General features: G+C 39.8%; 1 protein-coding gene across 1 annotated transcript in view; it reads right to left on the minus strand.

Moving 5' to 3' along the window:
- The window catches only part of LMBRD1 (LMBR1 domain containing 1), a 117,486-nt gene that overhangs the window by 86,694 nt on the left and 7,293 nt on the right, over nucleotides 1–23,499 (minus strand). Inside the window, exons 2-3 of the mRNA XM_024133001.3 lie at nucleotides 23,023–23,199; nucleotides 15,088–15,148 (exon numbers count right to left, since the gene is read on the minus strand). Of these exons, the coding sequence (XP_023988769.1) occupies nucleotides 15,088–15,148; nucleotides 23,023–23,199 (238 nt within the window). The remainder of the gene's footprint in view (nucleotides 1–15,087; nucleotides 15,149–23,022; nucleotides 23,200–23,499) is intronic.

Consider the following 23,499-nt stretch of genomic DNA (forward strand, 5'->3'; position numbering starts at 1 on the left):
CATAAATAAGACCAAAAGACAACCCTCAGAATGGGAGAGAATATTTGCAAACGAAGCAACGGACAAAGGATTAATCTCCAAAATATACAAAGAGCTCACAGAGCTCAATATCAAAAACACAAACAACCCAATTAAACAATGGGTGGAAGACCTAAACAGACATTTCACCAAAGACATACAGATGGCCAAGACGCACATGAAAAGATGTTCAACATCACTAACTATTAGAGAAATGCAAATCAAAACTATGAGGTATCACCTCACACCAGTCAGAATGGCCATCATCAAAAAACCCACAAACAATGAATACTGGAGAGGGCGTGGAGAAAAGGGAACCCTCTTGCACTGTTGGTGGGAATGTAAACTGATACAGCCACTATGCAGAACAGTATGGAGGTTCCTTAAAAAACTGAAAATAGAACTACCATATGACCCAGCAATCCCATTACTGGGCATATACCCTGAGAAAACCATAATTCACAAAGAGACATGTACCAGAATGTTCACTAGAGCACTATTTATAATAGCCAGGACATGGAAGCAACCTAAATGTCCATCGACAGATGAATGGATGAAGAAGATGTGGCACATATATACAATGGAATATTACTCAGCCATAAAAAGAAATGAAATTGAGTTATTTGTAGTAAGGTGGATGGACCTAGAGTCCCTCATAGAGTGAAGTAGGTCAGAAAGAGAAAAACAAATACCATATGCTAACACATACATATGGAATCTAAAAAAAGGAAAATGGCTCTGAAGAACCCAGGGGCAGGACAGGAATAAAGACGCAGACATAGAGAATGGATTTGAGGACATGCGGAGGGGGAAGGGTAAGCTGGGACAAAGTGAGAGAGTGGCATGGACATATATACACTACCAAATGTAAAATAGATAGCTAGTGGGAAGCAGCCACATAGCACAGGGAGATCAGCTCTGTGCTTTGTGCCCACCTAGAGGGGTGGGATAGGGAGGGTGGGAGGGAGATGCAAGATGGAGGGGATATGGAGATATATGTATACTTGTAGCTGATTCACTGTGTTATACAGCAGAAACTAACACAACAATGTAAAGCAATTATACTCCAATAAAGATGTTAAAAAAAGAAAAACACTGTTCCATGCAAAAAAAAATAAATAAAAATAATAAAATACTACTTCAAACTGATAGCTATTTTCAAAGTAAAATTATTCTTAACTCCAAAAGGGATGACACTCTTATATCCTGACGTCTTTATATTTACTTGTAAATATTTTTGTTTAAAGATTGCTACCAGCAAGTAAAAGATAAACAGACTACTTGGTTTAATAGTCCCACTAACATCAAAGAAAACAGACTAAGAAAAAAATTTTAAACCTCACTTCCAAAAGAAAGGGGAAAAAAAGAAACAAAGAAACACACACAAAAAAACAAACAAAAATAAATAAGTTTTAAAAACCTCATGCCCAGAGAAACTGGCAAAAATTAAACTCATAAAACGAGTTCTTTTTTTAAAACGAAACTAACAAAAACAAGTGAACAGAAAGCCATCAACTCTCAAAAGGCCACAGACAAAAACTGTAGCAAAGAATACATGATAATTCTTATGATTTTTTAAATATATGCTATCTACCTTTTCCAAACTGCATCATTAATTATAACATAAGAATTAACTTGGATAAATTAGACTTCTGAATTTTTAGACATTCTTTATCCCTCCCAACTACCAGTGAAAACACTAAAACAAAGAATAACTTAGTCAATATTACAGTAGTACAGTTAATCATTACAAAGCATTTTGTTTTAGAGGGTCAAAGTATAAAGATATTCTGTGAACTCTAAAAGCCTTCTAAAATTGCCCCATTGTCCCAGCTGAAACAATCTGGGGTCAAGGCTGCTAGCTACATACACAATACTCATTTTCCTTTCAGCTCCCACTCCCTTTTTTGTCTTTCTCCCTTCCTTTGACTTTCTGCCTGAAATGGACACATCATAGCTTAAACTCCAGCTACTCTCTTGGACTTTGTGGTGACCTTAAAGTAGAAATCAGGTACTAAGGATGGAGAGCAGAGAGGAAAGGAGCTTAGGCCCCTCCTGATGTTGCCTTACCAGCCTTGGATAGCCTCTCTCCAGACTTATTTTAAGTAAGACTGAAAAACCACTATACTGTTTAAGCCATGCATTTCCAATCTGTTCACAGAAGCCAGCTGTAATTCCTGAGATAGAATTTTGTAGGAGAAATGGGGGACCCCAAACATTCACTCCTGAGCCATCCTGAGTCCCTGGTGGTGCTTGCGAGGGGTGAGTGGAATAGATCTCAATTTGTTTTTGCCACTGAACATGGCAGCATCATGAGGTGCCACAGAGTCCCCTGGGTTCAAGATATACTTCTCCTTCCCTCCTTCCCCTAATAATCAGCACCAGTCCCTCCAGCTGATACAGTAACTATTACGGCCTGTTCACTCAGTGGAATAAGGAGACCAAAATGGTCAGGTAGAAATCACACCTCCTAATTCAATGAAATCTTTGTTTCATCCCTGCTGGTGAAGACCTGGCTTCCATACTCCATACTTTCATCCCATACTCCCATATGGCTGGTAAGAATTCTAAAACAGAGGAACTCAGCTGCATGGTGAAAAGCAAAAATTTTGTGAATGGTTCATTAGGAATATTAGTACAAAGTGTCATGCTCACTTCTACCCCTTAGTCACCAGTCACATGTAAACAGATTACGGGAGAAAAGAACCATATGGTAATGCTCAGTGGTTCACAGCATTCTCTAACACACAGAAAGAGCGCTTCTTAATTCATTTTGGGAAGCTGGCAGAGTCTTGATACTCAAACCTGATGAGAATAAGATAAAGGAAAATTACGGACCAGTTTCACCTCTGAATCAATTTTTAAAAGAATCCTAAACAAGACAGAAGCAATCAAATCCAGCAGAAGATTTTAAAACAAACCCAAAAAGCCACCGTTATGACCAATCTGGGTTTATCCTAGGAATGCAAAGTTAGTTTAACAGCAATTTATCCATGTAACACATCACTTGGAGGAACTAAAACCAAAAAACTTCATATGATTTTCTCCCCTGACAAATGTATTCAATTCAACAAACATCTACTGAGTACTTTCCAGGCATCATTCTAGGGGGTCACAGACATGGTTAAATCAAAACTCAGAGTTCCCTACTCTCACATCGCTTAATTCTAGTGGGAAAAAGAGAGAATATTTAGAATCGCTGTATGAACTACTCAGAGTACATTAAAAAATTTCTTATATCAGTAAGAAAAACACAACCCAACTGCAAAAAGGCACTTGAATCAGAAAACTGAAAAAGCCAATAAACCTTAAAAGACATGCAACTTCATTTCCAAATAAGTGAAATGCAGATTAGTGAATGATCATTTCACTCACCAGACTGGCAAAAACTAAAAATACATGGCAATGTTCAAAGTTTAGGGTATAGAGCAACTAGAAGGCTATATCCTCCTAACAAGACTTAAACTGGTACATTTAGAAAAATGATGTCATTATTTAGAATGTTGAAGATGAACATAACTTACGACCCATCGACTCCATTATACGTATATATTTGGCACACATGCAACAAGAAACGTGTACAAACATGTTCACTGCACAATTTTTAATAGCAAAAAATCCAAATGTCCAGACTGACCAACATGCAGTATATAGTCATACACAATGAAAATAAACTATGCTTTATGCAATAACATGTTTGAATCCCCTGAACATGTGGTTGAATGAAAACAAGCAAGTAATTTCATATAAAGTTCAAAAAATGTAAAACTAAGGACAGAGGATGGTGACACTACAAGGCACGCAAGGAATTAACACAGACAATTTAAGGAGTGGTTATTTCTAAGGGGGTTGGGGAGGAGATGGCGTCAGGGAAAGGCACACAGGGAACTTCAAAATGCTGACTTCAAACCTCAAACTTTGCATGCTTAATAAATACTTTGCAAGTATAAAAGTACTTTGCGTTGAGTAAATATCAAAATTGTCAACATTTGCAAGACAGCTGTGGTGGGCAGCCTCTAAAATGCTCCTGATGAGCCCACCACTTCCAATATGCACGCCCTGCCTTTCAGTGTGGGCTGGACCAGTAAATCACTGCTGATAAGACAGTATGACAAAAGTGGGGGAACAAGTTACTGAAAGACTGGTTTCCAGCTTGCTCGCAGGCCTGCTGTGACCTGCTCTATGGAAGGTGCATGTGGCCAGGAACTGACACTGCTGAGGACACACAGACAAGACCTGAGGCCGCCCATGCCCACAAGGGGGCGCTCGGGAGCCAGGTCCCCCCTAGCGGAGCCTTGAGACACTGCTTCTGGACTCCTGACCCACAGAAACGGTGACACAATGTTTGTTGTTTTCAACTGCTAAATTTGGGGGTAATTTGTTACGTGACAATAGATAACTAGTACCATTGCTGACAGTAGAGCAAAGTGATTAAAACACTCTGGTGCATGATCTGACAGTATAGAACTTGGAGAATAAAATCGTTTACAGGTTTTAATTTAGAATATGTCGTCTGAAGAACAGTCGTTTACCTTAAGGACTATTTTCGTTGGTTGTTTCCTCTCTCTATGGTATTTATTTCAAGTTGTACACTGCAATGCCACTTTTATAACAAGAAATTGTTAAACTACATGGTCAGAGAAAAGGCTGAGCAATTTACAGTGTAACTCAGTTGCGTGGCAATTAATGATAACTAGACTGTTATCATTAACTGTTGACTCCAAAGCTATACATAGAAATATTAGCTGAAATAAGAGTACATAAAAAAGACATAATGCAAATTAGCATTACTACCTGACTATTCTTGGAAGCCATGTTGTGTGATATACAAAGAATCAAATTCCAATTTATAAACCTTAGTACTTCATAACTTTTCAGCCTCATTTTTTTTCCATCTGTAAATTAGGATAAGATTCCAACTCTAGAAAATAAAAAGAAATCATAATAATGCAAGTCCCCTCAAGTTTTAAGTCATAATACTAGCAGCTATCCTGTGCTGACAGCCTGTCATATATCCAGCTCTGTGCTACACTCTTGACTTACGTTTGCCCATTGAATATTTTTCCCAACAACTTTGTAATACAATTTACATATCACAAGATGCACAAATTGTAGGTCTACAATTCAATGATTTTTAGTAAATGTATACAGTTGGGTAACTATCACCATGATTCATTTTTAGAACATTTCCATTACCACAGACAAGCTGCTCTGTGCCAGTTTGCAATTAATCCCACTCCAAACCCCAGTTTGAGGCAACCACTGATCTGCTTTCTGTCTCTAGAGATTTGCCTTTTCTGGACATTTCATATAGGTGTAATTATACAAGATGCAGTCTTTCGTCTCCAGCTTCTTTCACTAAGCACAGGGGTTGGGAGATTTTTTTCTGTAAAGGGTCAGATCATATTTTCAGCTTTGCAGCCTATACATCTCTGTCACAACCACTCAACTGTGATGTTAGAGCATGAAAGTAGCCACAGACAACAGGTAAACAAATAGGTATCTAGATTTAGGGGTCCATGGGCCAAGCCACAATTTGCTGATCTCTGACTCAGATTGCTGAACACGCATCCCATTGTATGGACAGAACACATTTCACTTAAATATTCATCAGTTGTCAAACATGTGGATTCTTTCCAGTTCTGTGCTATTACGAAAAAAGCTGCTGTGGAATTTGCATACATCTTCATGTGGACATTATGTTCAGCTGGACCATACAGTAAGTTTAACTTTTTAGCGAAGTTGAAGACTGCTTTCCAACGCAATGCACCATCTTACATTCCCAACAGCAGTGTTTGAACTTTCCAGTTTCTCCGGATCTGTCAATACTTGGATAGTGTCTGGTTTTTATTTCAGCCATTATGGACTGAATGTTTGTTCACCCCAAAATGTACAGGTTAGAGCCCTAACCTCCAGTGTGATGGTATTTGGAGGTGGGACCTTTGGTAGGTAATTAGGTTTAGATGAAGTCATGAGTGGGACCCCCATGACATGATTCAGGTCCTCAGGATAAAGGGAAGAGAAGCCAGGTCTCTCTCTCCCCGTCCCTCTGCCACGTGAGGACACAGCAAGAAGGCAGCCCTCTGCAAGCCAAGAGAGGAACTGAATCTGCTGGCACCTTGATCTTACACTTTCCAGTCTCTACAACCATGAGAAATACGTGTCTGTTGTTTAAGTCACCCAGTCTGCGGTATTCTGTAATAGCAGCCTAAGCTGACACAACCATTCTGGTGGCTGTGTAGTAGCATCTCACTGGGGATTTAATCTACATTTCCCTAATGATTAACAATGTTGTACATCTTTTTATGTGCTTACAAGCGATTTAGAGATCATTAATTTTTTAAAATAAATTTATTTATTTATTTTTGGCTGCGTTGGGTCTTTGTTGCTGCGCGTGGGCTTTCTCTAGCTGCGGTGCGTGGCTTCCCTGCTGCAGAGCACAGGTTCTAGGCTCGCAGGCTTCAGTAGTTGTGGCACATGGGCTCACTAGTTGTGGCTGGCGGGCTCTAGAATGCAGGCTCAGTAGTTGCAGCACACGGGCTTAGTTGCTCCGTGGCATCTTCCCGGACCAGGGCTCGAACCCATGTCCCCTGCATTGGCAAGCGGATTCTTAACCACCGTGCCACCAGGGAAGTCCCTAGAGATTGTTACTGATGAAGGTATGCTCAAATATTTTGCTCATTTTTTAACTGTTTGTATACTTAGTGATTGGTAAGAACTGTTTATACATTCTGAATACAAGCCCTTTACGAGATACATGATTTGCAAATATCTTCTCCTTGTCTGTGGCTTACCTTCATTTTTTAAATTATGTCTTTTGAAGGACAAAGTTTTTAATTTTGATAAAGTAGAATTTATCAAGGTTTCTCTTATGAATAAAGCTTTTGTGTCATATCTAAGAACTCTCTGTCTAACCCATCATGAACATATGTCCTTGAATTTCTTCTAGAAGTTTTAAACTTTTATAGGTTAGGTCTCTGACTTTTGAGTTAATTTTTGTATATGTCAGGTAAGGCTCAATGTTGTTGCTGTTATCGTGGCATGTGGTTATCCAATTTACCCGACAATTATTGAAACTGAAAAGAATTAAATTGAATTGCCACAGCTGTTTAAAATCAATTGATCATGAATGTAAGGGTTTTTCTCTAGTCTCTGAATTCTATGGCTCTATATATCTATCCCTCTTCAATATCACACTGTCTTGTTTATTGTGTTTTATGGTAAGTTTTGAAATCTAATAGTATAATTCTCTAACATTATTCTTTTTCAAAATTGTTTTTGGCTGCTCTAGATCCTCTGCATTTCCATGTAAATTTCAGGAACCATTTGTCAATTTCTAAAAAAAAAAAAAAAAAGAAAAACTGTCAATTTGAGGGAAAATTGCTATAACTGCCATCCTTACAATATTATGTTTTCAAATCCATTAATAACAAATGTCTATTTGTTTAGATCTTTAATTTCTATCAACAATTTTTTGTTGTTTTCAGTGTGTAAGTCTTACACTTTTGTTAAATGTATTCTCAGGTGTTTTTTTTTTCCTTCTGATGCTTTGTGAATGGAATCGTTTTCTTCATTTCATTTGAACTGTAGACTTCTAGTTTTCATATTAATCTTGCATCCTGCAGCTCTGCTAAACTTGTTTATTGGTTCTATTTGACTTTATATAATTCCTTGAGATTTTGTACCTATTGGATCTCATGTCAGCTGAGAAAATAAGAGTCTTAATTCTTCCTCTCCAGTTTAAACTTCCACTCCAGTTTATTTATCTATTTATATATGGACTTATTACACTAGCTAGGATCCCCATGAGCAGCACTGGTGAGAGCACACATTCTTGCCTTGTCCCTAATCTTAGAGGAAAAGCATTCAGTCTTTCACCTGTCAGGAGTAGGTTATCCACAGATGCCCTTTACCAAGTTGAGGAAGCTCCCTTCTGTAACCAGACAGCTGAGAGTTTCTATCAGCAGTGGATACTGGATTTTGTAAAATTCATGCTTTTTTTCGTATCTATTGAGGTTTTGTATCTATTGTGGGTTTTGTCCTTTATTCCATTAATATGGTATGTTACATGACTTGAGTTTGGGATATTAAACCAACCTTGCTTGCATTCTTGGGATGAATCCGACTTTGTCACAGTGTATAATATGTGATTTCTATTTCATTGATTTCCCTCTAACCTTTATTTCCTTTCTTGTGGTCGCTTAGAGTTCAGTTGGCTTTTCTTTTTCTAGTTCATAAGGCAGCAGTTTAGGCAACTGAGACGACTTTTTTTTGTTGTGTTTTATTTGGTTGCACCAGGTCTTAGTTGCGGCAGGCAGGATCCTTAGTTGCAGCATGCAAACTCTTAGCTGCTCCGCGGCATGTAGGATCTAGTTCCCTGACCAGGGATCGAACCCAGGTCCCCTGCATTGGGAGCGTGAAGTCTTATCCACTGCGCCACCAGGGAAGTCCCAACTGAGACGTCTTTTCTCAAGAGAAATTTAAAGCTGCAAGTCATCCCCTGAGTACTTCTTTAGCCGCACTTCATAAATTTTGATATATTGTATTTTTATCTTCATTCAGTTCAGAACGTAACCAGGCTGAAGAGGGGAGAGCTGGTTAGAGGGGAGGCAACAGACCCAGTCTAAAACATTACATACGACCACTGTCCTTACCAGTTTGCAAGTATAAACAGTCTTGTATTTGGTTGATTTCCAAAGCACTGAAGTCGTTCTTCTGTAAGTCCTGTATTGCTTTTTGGGGAGAGGCTCTGCCAACCTTCTTACTTGGCCATGTGTGAAGTCACACCCCAGATCATGCAACCTTAACAACATGCAAGTACCCATTATCCCTCCGCATTTACACAGCGCTATGGACTAACTGTGTCTCCCCAAAATTCATACACTGAAGTCTAATCTCCAATGAGCTGGGGTTTCAAGGTGGGAGGTAATTAGGTCACAAGAGTGGAGCCCTCATGAACGGGATTAGTGCTGGTAAGAAGGGACCCGAGAGCTTGCTCTCTCTCTCTCTCTCTCTGCCAAGTCAGGACACAACAAGAAGACAGCCATCTGCAAACCAGGAAGCAGGTCCTCACCAGAGACCAGATCGTCAGCACCTTGATCTTGGACTTCTCAGCCTCCAGAACTCAGAGAAATAAATGTTTGCTGCTTAAACCACCTAGTCTACGATGCTTTTGTTACAGCAGCCCCAACTGACTAAGACAGCAGTGAGAACTGGTCAGATTCTGGATGAATTTTGTTTTTGTTTTTGTTTTGCCGTGCTGCATGGCTTGCAGGATGATCTCAGTTCCCCAACCAGGGATTGAACCCGGGGCCACAGCAGTGAAAGCCCAAAATCCTAACCACTAGGCCACCAGGGAACTCCCAGATTATGGATAAATTCCAAAAGTCAAACACAAGAGAATGTACTGCCATATGTGATACACAGTGTGAAAAAATAGAGTCAAGGATGACTCCAAGGTTTCTGGCCTGAGCAACTCTATTCTTCCAGTTGCTGTTCGCTGAAACCAGGAAATTTATAGAGTGTAACAGATTGAGGATCAGCTGCTCTAGAAATGTTAAGTTAAAGATGTTAACTTCTTGGTAGAAACTGACAAATGGACCACTGGACACAGGGATATGAAGTTCGAGAGAAGTCTGCCAGGCATTAACACCTACTCAGCACTAACACTCCTGCTACGACGAAGAGGCACTCCTCCAGTATCATCTCACAGGTGGAGAAGTCAGAGAGAAGTTAAGCTGACCTCAAGGTCCCATGGCACTCTTCACAAATTAGATACTAAGTTCAAAAGGATTGTACAATTTTTCAGCAATTAACCAATAGGGAGTGAGGAGAAACTTCCTAAAAACTCTCTTAGGTGCTCTAAAATGCCTGGCATAGAAACAGGAGTTTGAAACCTTCTTGGTCCATCTTATTCTTCCTCAGTTCCATAACGTAATTCATCTAAATATGCACACACTTTAGCAAAGTCTCCTATTTTCACTATAGAATTGCTTAACAGCCAAAAGTAAGAACGTACTAAATATCTAATTATCTGGGATTATTTGAAAAAGAGTATCCATACAATGGAAAACAATGCAGTGTATATATCTATATATATATATGCATAAGTGTCTATCTATATGTATACGCAGACACATACACACACCACACACATATATACAAGAGCCTCACAGCACCAATATCTGAAATAGCCAAGAGCTGAACAACCCAACTGATCATCAATACGAGGGTGGATAAACTACGGTATGCTGTTACAATGGAATATTATACAGTAATGAGAATCAACAAAGTACTGTTACCCATAACAATACAGATAAGTCTCAAATATAATGCTGAGCACTAAAGAGGCCAAACAGAAAACAATACATAGTATATGACTCAAGTTATATGTAGACAAAAAAATGACAGCCCGAAAAATCAGCATCAAGAGGAGAAAGGGTCTCTGAAGAAAGTGACAGGACAACTACAGACAAGCCAGCACGATAGCCTTGAACAATCCCTGCTCTTGGTTTGGGCTCTCCCCATCTCTACAACCCCTGCACTCACTACAAAATCAAAACAAGGGTTAGGAAAAATGATTAAATAAAAGGAAAATTCACTTAAAAGAAATTAAACGAAAGTAGATGGTGAAAGAATTAAAACTAAAAATTTCAAGAATACTCAGAGAAAACAGAATAAACATTTACAATAGATTACAATAAATAAAAGGAAAGAATTTAAAGATAAAAATAAATTCGAAATCAAAAATAGAGCTCAGATAAAAGGCTGAACATATACAGAAGAGATAAAAGATTTCATAAGAAGTCCAAATATGAGATTCAAACAGAACTGAGAGCCGAAATGTCAGACAAGAGATGCTTTTTCAAAGAAAATATCAAAGAAATTTGAAGACACAGATGAAGAAATAAACAAAAACTTTCCGAACGAGAGAAAAAAACAAGTCCTTAATGTTTCTGGGGTGGGCACAACATCCTCAGATGAGGAAGTCTCCTCCTGTGTGCGGGGTCCCCATGAGTACAGGGCAAAGGGGCAGAAACAAACTCTACCCTCTCAGCCTTCCACGAGCTCCAGGAAACTGTACCTTTGTAGGCAGCTTCAGTTAATGAAGACTGGTAATAACCAACCAACAGCTGGGGCTACCCAGTGGGTAGAAGCAGCTGGCCTCACTTCCACAAACTTTCCAGAAAAAACACCCAAAGTTCCATGAACGTAACAGAAGTTTCTTAAAAATGTCGTTTTGAGACCTTAGGATCAGCAAGACCCTTGCAGGGGATCCGCAATGTGAAGCTATTTTCATGACAATGTTAACATGCTGCTTCCCTTCCCACTAGCACTTACTATACTCTTCACCCTCCAAGCGCTCACCAGCGGGGGGCACTTTTATTTAGCAAAGTCCCTCTAAGCAGAAATAATTCTGAGATGTCCACCCTTGAGTGCACATCTTTTTAGTGTTCTGTGTTTGGGGAAGTACACATACAGTGTACCTGTGAGAAGCACCTGTGCTATTTCAGTTGTGAGCTACACTAGGCACTTTTTTTCAAAGAATATCATTTTTACTTGAAAGAACAACAGACAGAAAAACTATAGCTATCCAGACTGGAGTATTAGGCAGATTCTCTCAAAAAAGAATAAAGTGAGTCTGTCACTTTAAAGAAAATTAGTAACAGTATTTGTTACTAATGATAAAAATTGAGGTCTCAAGAGAAAACCGGAATTTTTGGAAAACGTGAATCCAGCACCTTGAGTCTTACCTCCTTCCAATACATAAACACTTCTCTGATAAGAATAGTGGTGATATTAACTGAATGCCAAAGTAAATCAGAGTCTCTGCGGATGTAATCTACATTCCGTACTATTTAAAGGGTCTCCAGATGATGTCTGAAGCGGCCCCAGGGGTTCAGGGCTGGCTAAGCATTCCCAGAGGTAACAAACATCCCCGGAACAATTTATTAAAAGGCAGCTCACTTAACGGTAAGCAGCTCCAGCTTAGGAAATAATATCCACTCTGGGCTACATCACTCACTAACAAGGTGATCTTTAACATCTCTAGGTAAAATTTCTTCACCTGTAAAATGCAGAAAATACCTCCACAAAATGACGTTCGTGAAGATCAAAGAAAGTGTTGAACATGAAAGCCCTGCACAGTGCCTGGGAAGGTCAGACAACGAAAATGTGTTGACATGTTAGGAGAGACTAGAGGAACTACAGAATCTCACAGAAGGGAATGGATAAAAATAGTGCTTCGGATTCTCTGGAGTCTGCTTAGTCGTCAGCAGGCAGAATCAGAGATGTAATATGTAATTAGACAATATCCAGCATTTCTGGGAAACAGCTGGGCTTGAGGACGATAACCATCTCAGAAGCTATGGTTCCTAGCTGGAGGGCATTATCTGAGTCAAACGCCTACCAGCCATAGCTAAAATGGATATAACTAACTTTATGACAACAACCATTAATATTGTTGAATTAAATCTTCTTGCTTCAATTCCATAGTCATCAAGAAATCTTCTATTCATAATTTGGCTTCTCATGCAGATTTCTTCCCTAGATCAGTGACTCAACTATTCTATCCCAAGGCAGTTATTATTTCTCACTACAACCCAAGTTATACAGAGGATCAAACCCTAAATCCCTAAGTCATCTTGTTTATAATGATTAATTTTCTCCCATGCATTTAAAATGATACTAGAAACACACCATCCTTGGGAGGATTAAGAAAAATAATCACAGATCACTTCCTGTAGGCTTAATTCTCCCTATGAAACCAACTGGAAAGACTGCTGAATTAACATTCCAGGGTAGAAGTCTCTGTAACCTTGGTTACAATGGATCAATCCACTAGCCTCTAGGTTCATTGATAAGATAAGGTTCATAAACCTGGACTGCACTAAGATAAAAGCTGGCTTATCTTGTCACATGTTCTACAGCATAAATACACTGTAGTGTTACACAGGAGACAGGCCCCACCCCACAAAACTGTTTTTGAAGAAGTGATTTATATCCTGCCAATAAGTTTGTATTCTGCTTCATATACCACCATTTCAAAAGTTTTCACTTAACAGGTCAAATCTAGATTTTATGATATACGTTTAATTTATTCATTAGAAATAATAAATTCTATATTAAAATACCGTAAAAATATTTCTGAAATCTATACCAAAGAAATGGAATTTCATAGGTCCTGTAGATTTTAGATCAGGAGACAAAACTTAGAGCCAAAGCAGCTAAGTTAAAATCCAATGAAACCCCTGAAAAACTTACCCCATCAACAGAAACGTCTATAGATTTTTTTTTCAGTGTTCTACTGAAATTTTATTCAACCTCTTGATTCATTGCTGGGAAAAAAAAAAAAAAAAAAAAAAAGACATCCCTTTCCTAACTCAGCACTTATACATTTTTATAAAAGCACGAGTCATATTTATTCAAAGAGACAATTTTGAAAACATTTAGATGGTTATTATAAATAGCTTCTCTAATCCAACACTAGGGAAGGAAGAGAGAGGAAAGGAGAGAAGGAGGGGCCAATCCACTACCACCCCCGGATTAATCGGTTCTGTAGAGTACAAAACACACCAATCCACCATGACCCCAGTTTAAACTGGTTGATGCTGCAAAATCCCAGACAGTACACTCTACTAGTGCCAATACTTAGGAGAAATTTCTAGAAAACTGAGATTTTCAAAATCAAGAGTGCAAGTGGGAAAGTGGTAACAAAGTTACCAAACAATGGTATAAGAGGAAGAGAGCCCAGATTTAAGGAAACTTGACTGAACCTCCACAAAGAAGGGCTGAAAGTGAACCTGGGCTGAAGTGAACCTAAGTGAAACAAAGTATGTAACAGAAGTTTCAGGATGAACAGATGAGTTCTATACTACTTATTCATGGTGTTGAAACAGTCATCTCAGATGTGATATCAGAATTAAAAGGAAACCATAAACAAGGCAAAAAGGCAACCCTCAGAATGGGAGAAAATATTTGCAAACGAAGCAACCAACAAGGGATTAACCTCCCATATATACAAACAGCTCATGCAGCTCAATATCAAAAAAAACAAACCAGCCAATCCAAAAATGGGTGGAAGACCTAAATAGACATTTCTCCAAAGAAGAAATACAGATGGCCAAGAGGCACATGAAAAGCTGCTCAACTTCACTAATTATTAGAGAAATGAAAATCAAAACTAAAATGACATACCACTGCACACCAGTCAGAATGACCATCATCAAAAAATCTACAAACAATAAATGCTGGAGAGGGTGTGGAGAAAAGGGAACCCTCCTACACTGTGGGAACATAAACTGGTACAGCCACTATGGAGAAGAGTATGGAAGTTCCTTAAAAAACTAAAAATAGAACTATATTATGACCCAGCAATCCCACTACTGGGCATATACCAAGAGAAAACCATAATTCCGAAAGATACATATGCACCCCAGTGTTCACTGCAGCACTATTTACAATAGCCATGGAAGCAACCTAAACGCCCATCGACAGACGAATGGGTAAAGATGTGGTACCTATATATAATGGAACATTACTCAGCCATAAAAAGGAACGAAATTGGGTCATTTGTAGAGACGTGGATGGACCTAGAGACTGTCATACAGAGTGAAGTAAGTCAGAAAGAGAAAAACAAATATCGTATATTAACGCATATATGTGGAATCTAGAAAAATGGTATAGATGAACCTATTTGCAAAGCAGAAAGAGACACAGAAGTAGAGAACCAACGTTATGGACTCCAAGGCGGGAAAGGGGGCTTGGGATGAATTGGGAGAATGGGATTGACACATATACAATAAAATTTATAAAACAGATAACTAAGGAGAACCTACTATATAGCACAGGGAACTCTACTCAGTGCTCTGTGGTGACCTAAATGGGAAGGAAATCCAAAAAAGAGGGGACATATGTATACATATAGCCGATTCACTTTGCTGTACAGCAGAAACTAACACAACATTGTAAAGCAACTATACTCCACTTTAAAAAGAAAAGTCTATATGTAGCTTTATTCTACATTTTGGCGAGCAGCCCAGACAGGCAATGAAATGGAAATATACTTACTGTAGTAACCGTACAATACGGTGTCCTCGATCCGTCTGCTGACATTAGCGTTGGCCCAGTCCTAGGATCAAAAGGAAACAATAGAAATATTAATGAAACAGCCATTTGCTTAACAATTATACTTAAATTTTAATATGATTGAATATCACTTATAAATGCATCATCAACTCTAACAGGTATGGTCTGTGCCCTCTGGAAGTGACAGACAGACAAGTAAACAGGCAATTTCAGCAGGTGAATGCTGAGCTAACGTGACGACACGGTTCTGGGGAAGCATGTGAAGGAGAGGCAGCTACGGGCCAGGGCCACTACACTGGGGCTGGAACAACACAGTGGGAAGGAGGGAAGAGAATGAAGGAACATACATGGAGACGTTGAAAAACCTGCAGGAAGCAAAATATAGATTCACTCAAGCTTTTGGGAAGGGAAGAGAAAGCAGGTGGAATGAGGGAGGAAAAGGCGTTAGGTTTGAGGGTCTGTGAGTCACGCCAAGTATTCTGGCCTCTGTTCTAAAGGCAACGGAAAACAGTGATGCAGTTTTGTGCAGAGTGACAGGTAAGATTTGTATTTTAGAAACAAGATATTTTCAAATACCTAAAAGAACAGTCAATATAAACTTCTTTGCATTCAACCCACATTTTCTTTAAATTAGTCATTTAAATTTAGTACTTTAAATTAGAAAATTAATTCTAGTTAATCTTTTCAAATAAAAAAATCTATACATTAATGAAATAGAACTGGGGTATAATAGCAAGTCTTTTTGACTATCCTAATTGTACGCATATGAAAAATTAAGCCGGGAGCGTCAATGTGACTGGTCATTGCGATTAAGTACCAAGGCTCAAATTAGTATCCAGGTCAATTTTGTTCTATCAGTACTTTAAGAACTCAAGTCAGTATCAACATCCCACCTACAAGGTCTCTTAAGGAAGAGTGGAAACATTTAACTCTCCTAAAATAATTCAGATTTTTCTTTTTTTTTTTCCTTTTTCACCTACAAACACCTCTAGCAATGAATATCTATGAATTTCTAATTGACAAATGCCTAAAAGAAGAAAAATGTGGAAACCCCAAATTTAGCACTACAAATGCAAACCTTGACACACAGCGCACAATGAAAATAGTATTTTTCCAATAGCAATTAAGACTATGAAAAACTTAAGAGGACTTCCCCGGTGGTGCAGTGGTTAAGAGTCCACCTGCCAATGCAGGGGACAAGGGTTTGATCTCTGGTCCAGGAAGATCTCACATGCCGCAGAGCTCCATAATTACTGAGCCTGCACTCTAGAGCCCGTGAGCCACAACTACTGAGCCCACACGCCACAACTACTGAAGCCCACATGCCTAGAGCCCGTGCTCCGCAACAAGAGAAGCCACCGCAATGAGAAGCCCACACACCGCAATGAAGAGTGGCCCCCGCTCGCCACAACTAGAGAAAGCCCGCGTGCAGCAACGGGACCCAAGGCAGCCAAAAATAAATAAATAAAAAACAAATAAATTTTTTTAAAAAAGAAAAACTTAATGGCCTAAATTTTAAAATTATGTTAACTATATAAAGAAACAAATAATTACAGAATATAAAAAAGATCCAAATAAATGAAAACTCACACGTTCCCACATGAAAAGACTGTAAATACCAAATCCTTGCAAATTAATCTATAAAAACTAAATATTGCCTATCAAAATCCCAATAGTGGGGCTTCCCTGGTGGCGCAGTGGTTGAGAGTCTGCCTGCCGATGCAGTGGACACGGGTTCGTGCCCCGGTCTGGGAAGATCCCACATGCCGCGGAGCAGCTGGGCCCATGAGCCATAGCCCCTGAGCCTGCGTGTCCGGAGCCTGGGCTCCGCAAAGGGAGAGGCCACAACAGTGAGAGGCCCGCGTACAGCAAAAAAAAATAAAAAAAAATAAAAAATAAAAAAATAAATCCCAATAGTGGGTAGAGTATTTTGCCATGCTGATTCTAAAAGTCATCTGGGGCTTCCCTGGTGGCGCAGTGGTTGCGCGTCCGCCTGCCGATGCAGGGGAACCGGGTTCGCGCCCCGGTCTGGGAGGATCCCACATGCCGCGGAGCGGCTGGGCCCGTGGGCCATGGCCGCTGAGCCTGCGCGTCCGGAGCCTGTGCTCCGCAACGGAAGAGGCCACAGCAGAGGGAGGCCCGCATACCACAAAAAAAAAATAAAAATAAATAAAAGTCATCTGAAAAACATACAGGCGTATAGGGATATCCATAAAGTACTTTTGAGTGCGGGTAAACAGAACAAGTTGCAACCAATAGTTTTAACAACATATGCAATCTTTGTCTAAAAAATGTAATGAAAGAAACAATGTACATATACTACAGAAAAATGGAAAGAACGTTAAGCACCGCTTACCACACAGGACTGGAAAAGCACTGGGAAGAATTCTAGCCAATGACTGGAAATATCTTCATCAACGACTCAAGTATCCAAATGAATATACACACAACCAAAGCTTCTACTCCCCAAAGCTGTGTTTCTTTAGTGATTGTTTATACATCAAAACAGACATTTTAAAAGATTTCAAACTTGAAGATTTTTTGAAAGAGGATAATTACATCTATCCTTATGCAAGCTCGCTACCAATTTCCAAGACAACCCCACGAGGTATTAACGTACCCATTGAGAATCACATAAAAGTTAAACTTCAAAATTGAAGAAGACCCCAACCTCAGAAAAAGATTAAATGTAGAAAGTCTGAAGGTAATTAAAGCCAAAGGTTCATTGAAATTTAGTATCTTTTACCCTCCAATGTTCTTTAGTTTAACCAAATCTTGTGGCAGTTAGAGAGCATTACTGTTACTATTTTAAAGCAAAAATATGTGTAAAATATACAACATCACTCAAGTACTATTTGTGTATTTGGCTTTTACATACAGTCTTGCCTCCAAGGTATCTGACGTACTGTCAAAAGAGCTTAGTTTATGAAACTTCCTTCTTCTACATTTTGATAAATGCTGTGCCCTTGATACATTTCACAAGCTAATGCCTCCCAAAGTAGAGACCCAAAGGAACTTCAGAAGCCCCACAGGAACGTGAGACAAACAAGAACTAATACTAAGGTAAAGAATATGAAGGAAGAACATTTTAGAAGACAGGAAAAGGATATAAAGTCCACAGAACAGAGGTAGCGGTTTGTGGATGTAAAACCCCCTCTCCCATTCTTCAAGATGACTTTCTGAAATGCTCGGTCCAACCCCAAACCACACTTGACTCTCCTTAATTTTACCAGATAACCTCACCTTAGACCCCAATGGTTCTCACACAGGGGTGATTCCGCCCCCATGGACACCCGGCAACGTCCTGGAGACGCTGGAGGGTGGAGGCGGGCTCTGTACGCTACCGGCCTCAAGTGGCAGAGGCCAGGACCTGCTCAACACCTGCAATGCACAGAACAGCCCTCACAAGGGTCACCCAGCACAGAAGCCGATGGCTGACAAACACTGACGTAAAGGTCTCTCAAATCATCTGAGGACAAAAAAGAGCTACTCAACTCACTCGCAAATCCAGAACCGACAGCCATCTGTACTCGAATGCTAGCCCTCCCTTCTGCGGAGCACCCGCGCTATCTACAGCCAACACTTTCCCTTCGGGTCCCCACCCCTCTGCCTTCGCAAGGACACTGCACCTGCACTGATACCCTTTCTCTCCTCCCAGACACCTCTCCCACTCTACTGAACCCTAAAGTATACACGCTCTAGTAGTTTCCATGAAAGGACCCACCACCACCACAGGTAAACACATCCCACCCCACCTCCTACTCCCCTGGAGGACAGAGCTTCCTGAAAAGCTGTCAGCATCCCCTGTCACTGCTCCCTCACCTTCCGGCCCACACTCAGCCACTGCCACCTAAATGCCCCGCGGCTCCATGGAAACTGCGCTTCCCCAAAGCCACGGTCACTCCCCTCCCTCTCTCCCTCCATCTCTCAGCATCACTCTTCCTGAAACACATTCTTCTCCTGAGAAGCCCCCTCTTTCGTCTTCCTTCCCGCCTCCCAGGCTGCGGCCCCTCCCCTTGGGCCAGCCTCCAGGTAACTAACGCAGCTCTCGAATCCAAGGCCCATGCCAAGCCTTCTCTGACCACTCGGTCTCCCCAGCTGCTGGACAGTGCGTAGCTCTAAATACCATGCACATGCTGATAACTTCCAGATACTTCTCTCCAACCGTAAGGTTTCCCTGGAGCTTCAACTCCCCGCTCGACGCCGCACTTGAATACGTATGATAGGCACCTTGAAGGTAACTTGTCCAAACTACAGCTCTTTTTTCTACATCCCTCACTTGTCCATGTGCACACACAGGTCTAATTATTCCCCCAGGCTGCCCTATTTCTCTAAGGTGTACTAGGCTTCAGTGCTTCGTTAATCTCGAGTTTTCATTTTCCTTCCACCCCCATATCTAATCCACCAGGCAATCCAAGCAGTTCTAGCTCCAGAATCCACACCACCTTTAATCACTTTTCTCCACTAGTACCCCTCTAATCCATACCACCTTTATTTTTTACCTTCGCTAACTTCCCATTGCCCTGGGAAGAAAATCTAAACCCATTAACAGGGCCTAGAAGTCACAAACAATCTGTCCCCACCTTCTTCTTCATCTCAGCTCTTACCACAGCACGGCCCCCAATGCCACACCCCGGCCAGCTGGGCCAAAGCATGTCTGCCTGAGGGCCTCTGTACCTGCTGCTTCTCCCTGAGGCGGCCCTCACTCAGTTCTCACCCCCAGGACCGCGGCAGCCTGGTCCTCCTCGGCCCGTCCTCCTGCCTCCACACCCACAGCCGAGCTGACCCTCACACCACTCTGTTCTGCGCCCTCACAGAAGTCAGCACTAGGAAGTTAGCCTGTTTTGTTTGTTGACTGCTGGTCTGCTCGCACAGAATGTAAGCTCCCTGAGAGCAGCGGCCTCACTGGCTGTGCTCGTTAATCTCTAGCAGCCACATCTCTGTCAGGCACACATTACACACTTAGAAAATATTAACTGCATGAATATATTTAAGGTGTAGTGAAGAGCACAGAGTTCTAAGATACGATTACCAGCGTCTGAGAGTAGGAATGAGGCAGTAGTAGAGTTCAACCCAGACATCTCATAATTATGGGCCATAAAGAGACCAATCACTGACTGAGGGAAGGAAGAGTTGAACATTTTAGCTACCAAAACAAACGCTGCGATGCCATATCTTAACTACTGATTTTATTTTAATTTTACACACTGTATAAAATAAAGAATATTTGTTCACGTTAGTGGCCATTTCTGATTTTTTTGATTGGTATACTCTGTGTATTTCACTAGCTAAAGTTATTGGTCAACTAGACACTATAATAGAACACTTCTCGCTATACTTTAAGGTTTTCTTTTTTTTTCTTTAATCTATAAAGTTAATTATTTCACAAAAACTAGAAACAAAGAAATTATCTGGCTGAAATTATTCACAGTGCCATGTGTTTAAAAAAAGGTGAATGGAAACAGTTCAGACATTATTACAATATACCCTTGGCCAAAAGAAGGCAGAAACAGCTAGGAAGGCAAATAAGACAAAACAGAGAAAGTATGTTGACTGACTGCCTGCCACCCTCAGTTCCTAAGCCAAATGCTAGCAGTCCTTGATATCTCGAGTTTCCAAACAATTATACCTTATAAGCAGGTCCCTAATTGGTTTAGAGGCTTCAATATTTGAGGTGGAAATGGAGAAAGTTAGACGATACTTATATTCATTTAGGAATAAATGCACGTTGTAAAACTTAGGATACAACGTAATTCATCATGGAAAACAACGTCAACTTGCACATTCATCCTGACTCATATGGACGGAAGAGATTAAAGACACTGTGGACACTTCTACCCGAAGACAGCTAAATTTACAGCTGCGGCATGAAGTCTGAAAACTAATTCTTAAATACTTACTCTTGTCTTTCACTAAGCACCCCAAGAGAATTCATTAATAACAGTTTGGAGAAAATACTCTCTACGGTTTACTGGGAAGGTATCCTTTGAAAGTCTTTTCAGTTCTCCTTTGAGTGTTAGCACATGCCAGCTTCAAATGACAACTCTCATGAATTTCACTAGTCCCCCATCCAGCCCTCCCAGAAAAAGACAGAAAGGGAAACAAAGAATGTTTAAAATATCAAGAAAGGCATTCAAGTATTGGAAAAAAAAAAACTGGTACATTAAGCTGAGTTAGCTAAAAACAAACAGAACTAAACAGAGACAACTAAGTAAATGAACAGTAGAAAAAAAAAAACATACAATTGCTGAATAAATAATCCCTCAATAATGACAGAAAACATTTTTTTTTAAATTGGGGGAAAAAACACTAACATGGAATTTTTCCCTTCTAATTATTGGTGTACGTTCAGATTTAACAACCATAAAATAAGCACATTAACTACAGTTATACATTTTCTTCTCTTTCGGGGCATATTATTAATAAAATAAATGCCCTAAGTTTTTATGGTTAATACTTTTGCTTCTTTAGGTGGGTGAATTCCTTAAGCCTTGTTTAGACAAGTATAAGTGCAATCTCACGGATTAAAAAAAAACAAAAGTAAAACCAATAACTAATACCCAGAAAGTGACTACTAAATTAAGCATGGTCCCAGAACAACTACATAATCTAAGGGGAAGTTCATAATATCATGAAAATACTTACTTTAGAAATTTCAAGATGAAAACATAATCCCACAAAATCTAAACAAATCAAACATTCTAAATTTAAAACTTAAAAAATCTCCTACTCAAACAACAATTATACAAGGGATAACACTACCTCCACTGTATCAGATGGATAGATACAGATAGAGGTACAGATCCAGATCCCAGTGAGCAAAGAGCCTTGGAGCCAGACTGCAGAACTTCAAATCCCAGCAACAGCACTTACAAACCCCAAGACCTGAGATGGGTCACATCACCTCTCTGAACCCCGGCTTCCTGCCCATAAAAACATGGATAACACTATCTACCTCATAGGGTTGTTGGGACATTAATGGTGTGAAGACATGTAAACCATTAAGGAAAGGGTCTGACACATAGTAAATACTCAACAAACGTTAGTTACTATCTCTGTGCAGTGTTCAGCACATACTAAGTGGTCAATTGATACTCGCTAAATGAATGACTGACCTACAGAAAATAACTGTAGTTTTCACAGCAATCAGAATCTATCCAAACCTAACTACAAAAAATTATCAAATTATTTCAGCCCAGTTGGCCCAATTCAGGAACTTATTTTGGAACCATGCATTTACTGAGATAACTGAAATAATATTTCATTCAAATATTTAAGTACCTACTGCTTGTCAGACACTGGGCATACAGAAACAAACAAGACACAGTTCCTGCCTCATAGAAGGTTACACTAATAAGAAATGTAAAAGTAACTTGCATAATTGAAAAGGAACTCAGAAATTTTCCAGTCCAACACCATGCATTTTTAAAGTGAGGAACTTGAAGTCCAGAAAAGTTCAGTTTGGCCAAAGACACAAGTTAGACAGTGAGAATCAAGATTAGAACTCAGGTCCGATAATCCGCAGCCTACATCACAGTGACTCAGAGTACTCAATATGACATAGAGATGAAAACCCTAATTTGCCACTAACAAAATCCCTTCTAAATTATCTATGTACTGCATTGATGCAGATCAAGTCAAGGGAGCTGCAAGAGGCACAAAAATAACCCTATTATGATTACTTAGCACATTTTCTGATTAACAAAAGGCATTCTTCACACTTGGATGGTCGTAAGCCAGAGAACAGTCTGTTCCATGCAGTTGTCACATACTCGGCCTCTACGTGCATTTCCATTCTCACTTATTCCCAGAGACGACAATAAAACACAACATACACTGCATTGCTAAACATTTCAGTAAATACTTAATTGCCAAGAATATGAAAGGAAAAAAATCCCATAGTATGATGATAATTACCTTAAATGTACCATTTTGGTTTTTCATGTAGGAAACCAAAAATATATCCACTGGTAGAAGCGCTGATGTGATAAGAGCAATCGCCAGAGAAAAGATCGCTGTTATGGTGGAGACAACTTCGCTTTCCCGCTGACTTTGATATTTGCGAACATATACCCAGCAGAATGCCAAAATAGCCTGAAATAGAACAGAAAGAAATGTTTTGTTACTGCCCTATGTATTCTCTAAAACTGATTTTTTAAGTCTGTGTTTGGAAGTTCCCAATGGGAAACATTAGGTCAAGTAGCGATTCTTCCGGATGTGCAAACAACATCCACTACCCCTTATAAATTTATTCAAGATTTATAACTTTCAAAGCCGAGTTCCTGAAAGCAGTACAACTTCACCTGGGTGCCAAGACACCAAAAAACACAAGCAAAAGTTACCAATCACAGTGCTCAGTTACATGTTTCCTCACTGAACACAGCATAACCATTC

This window comes from Physeter macrocephalus, chromosome 10 (assembly GCF_002837175.3).
Source record: "Physeter macrocephalus isolate SW-GA chromosome 10, ASM283717v5, whole genome shotgun sequence".
In the NCBI taxonomy this organism is placed as follows: Eukaryota; Metazoa; Chordata; class Mammalia; order Artiodactyla; family Physeteridae; genus Physeter; species Physeter macrocephalus.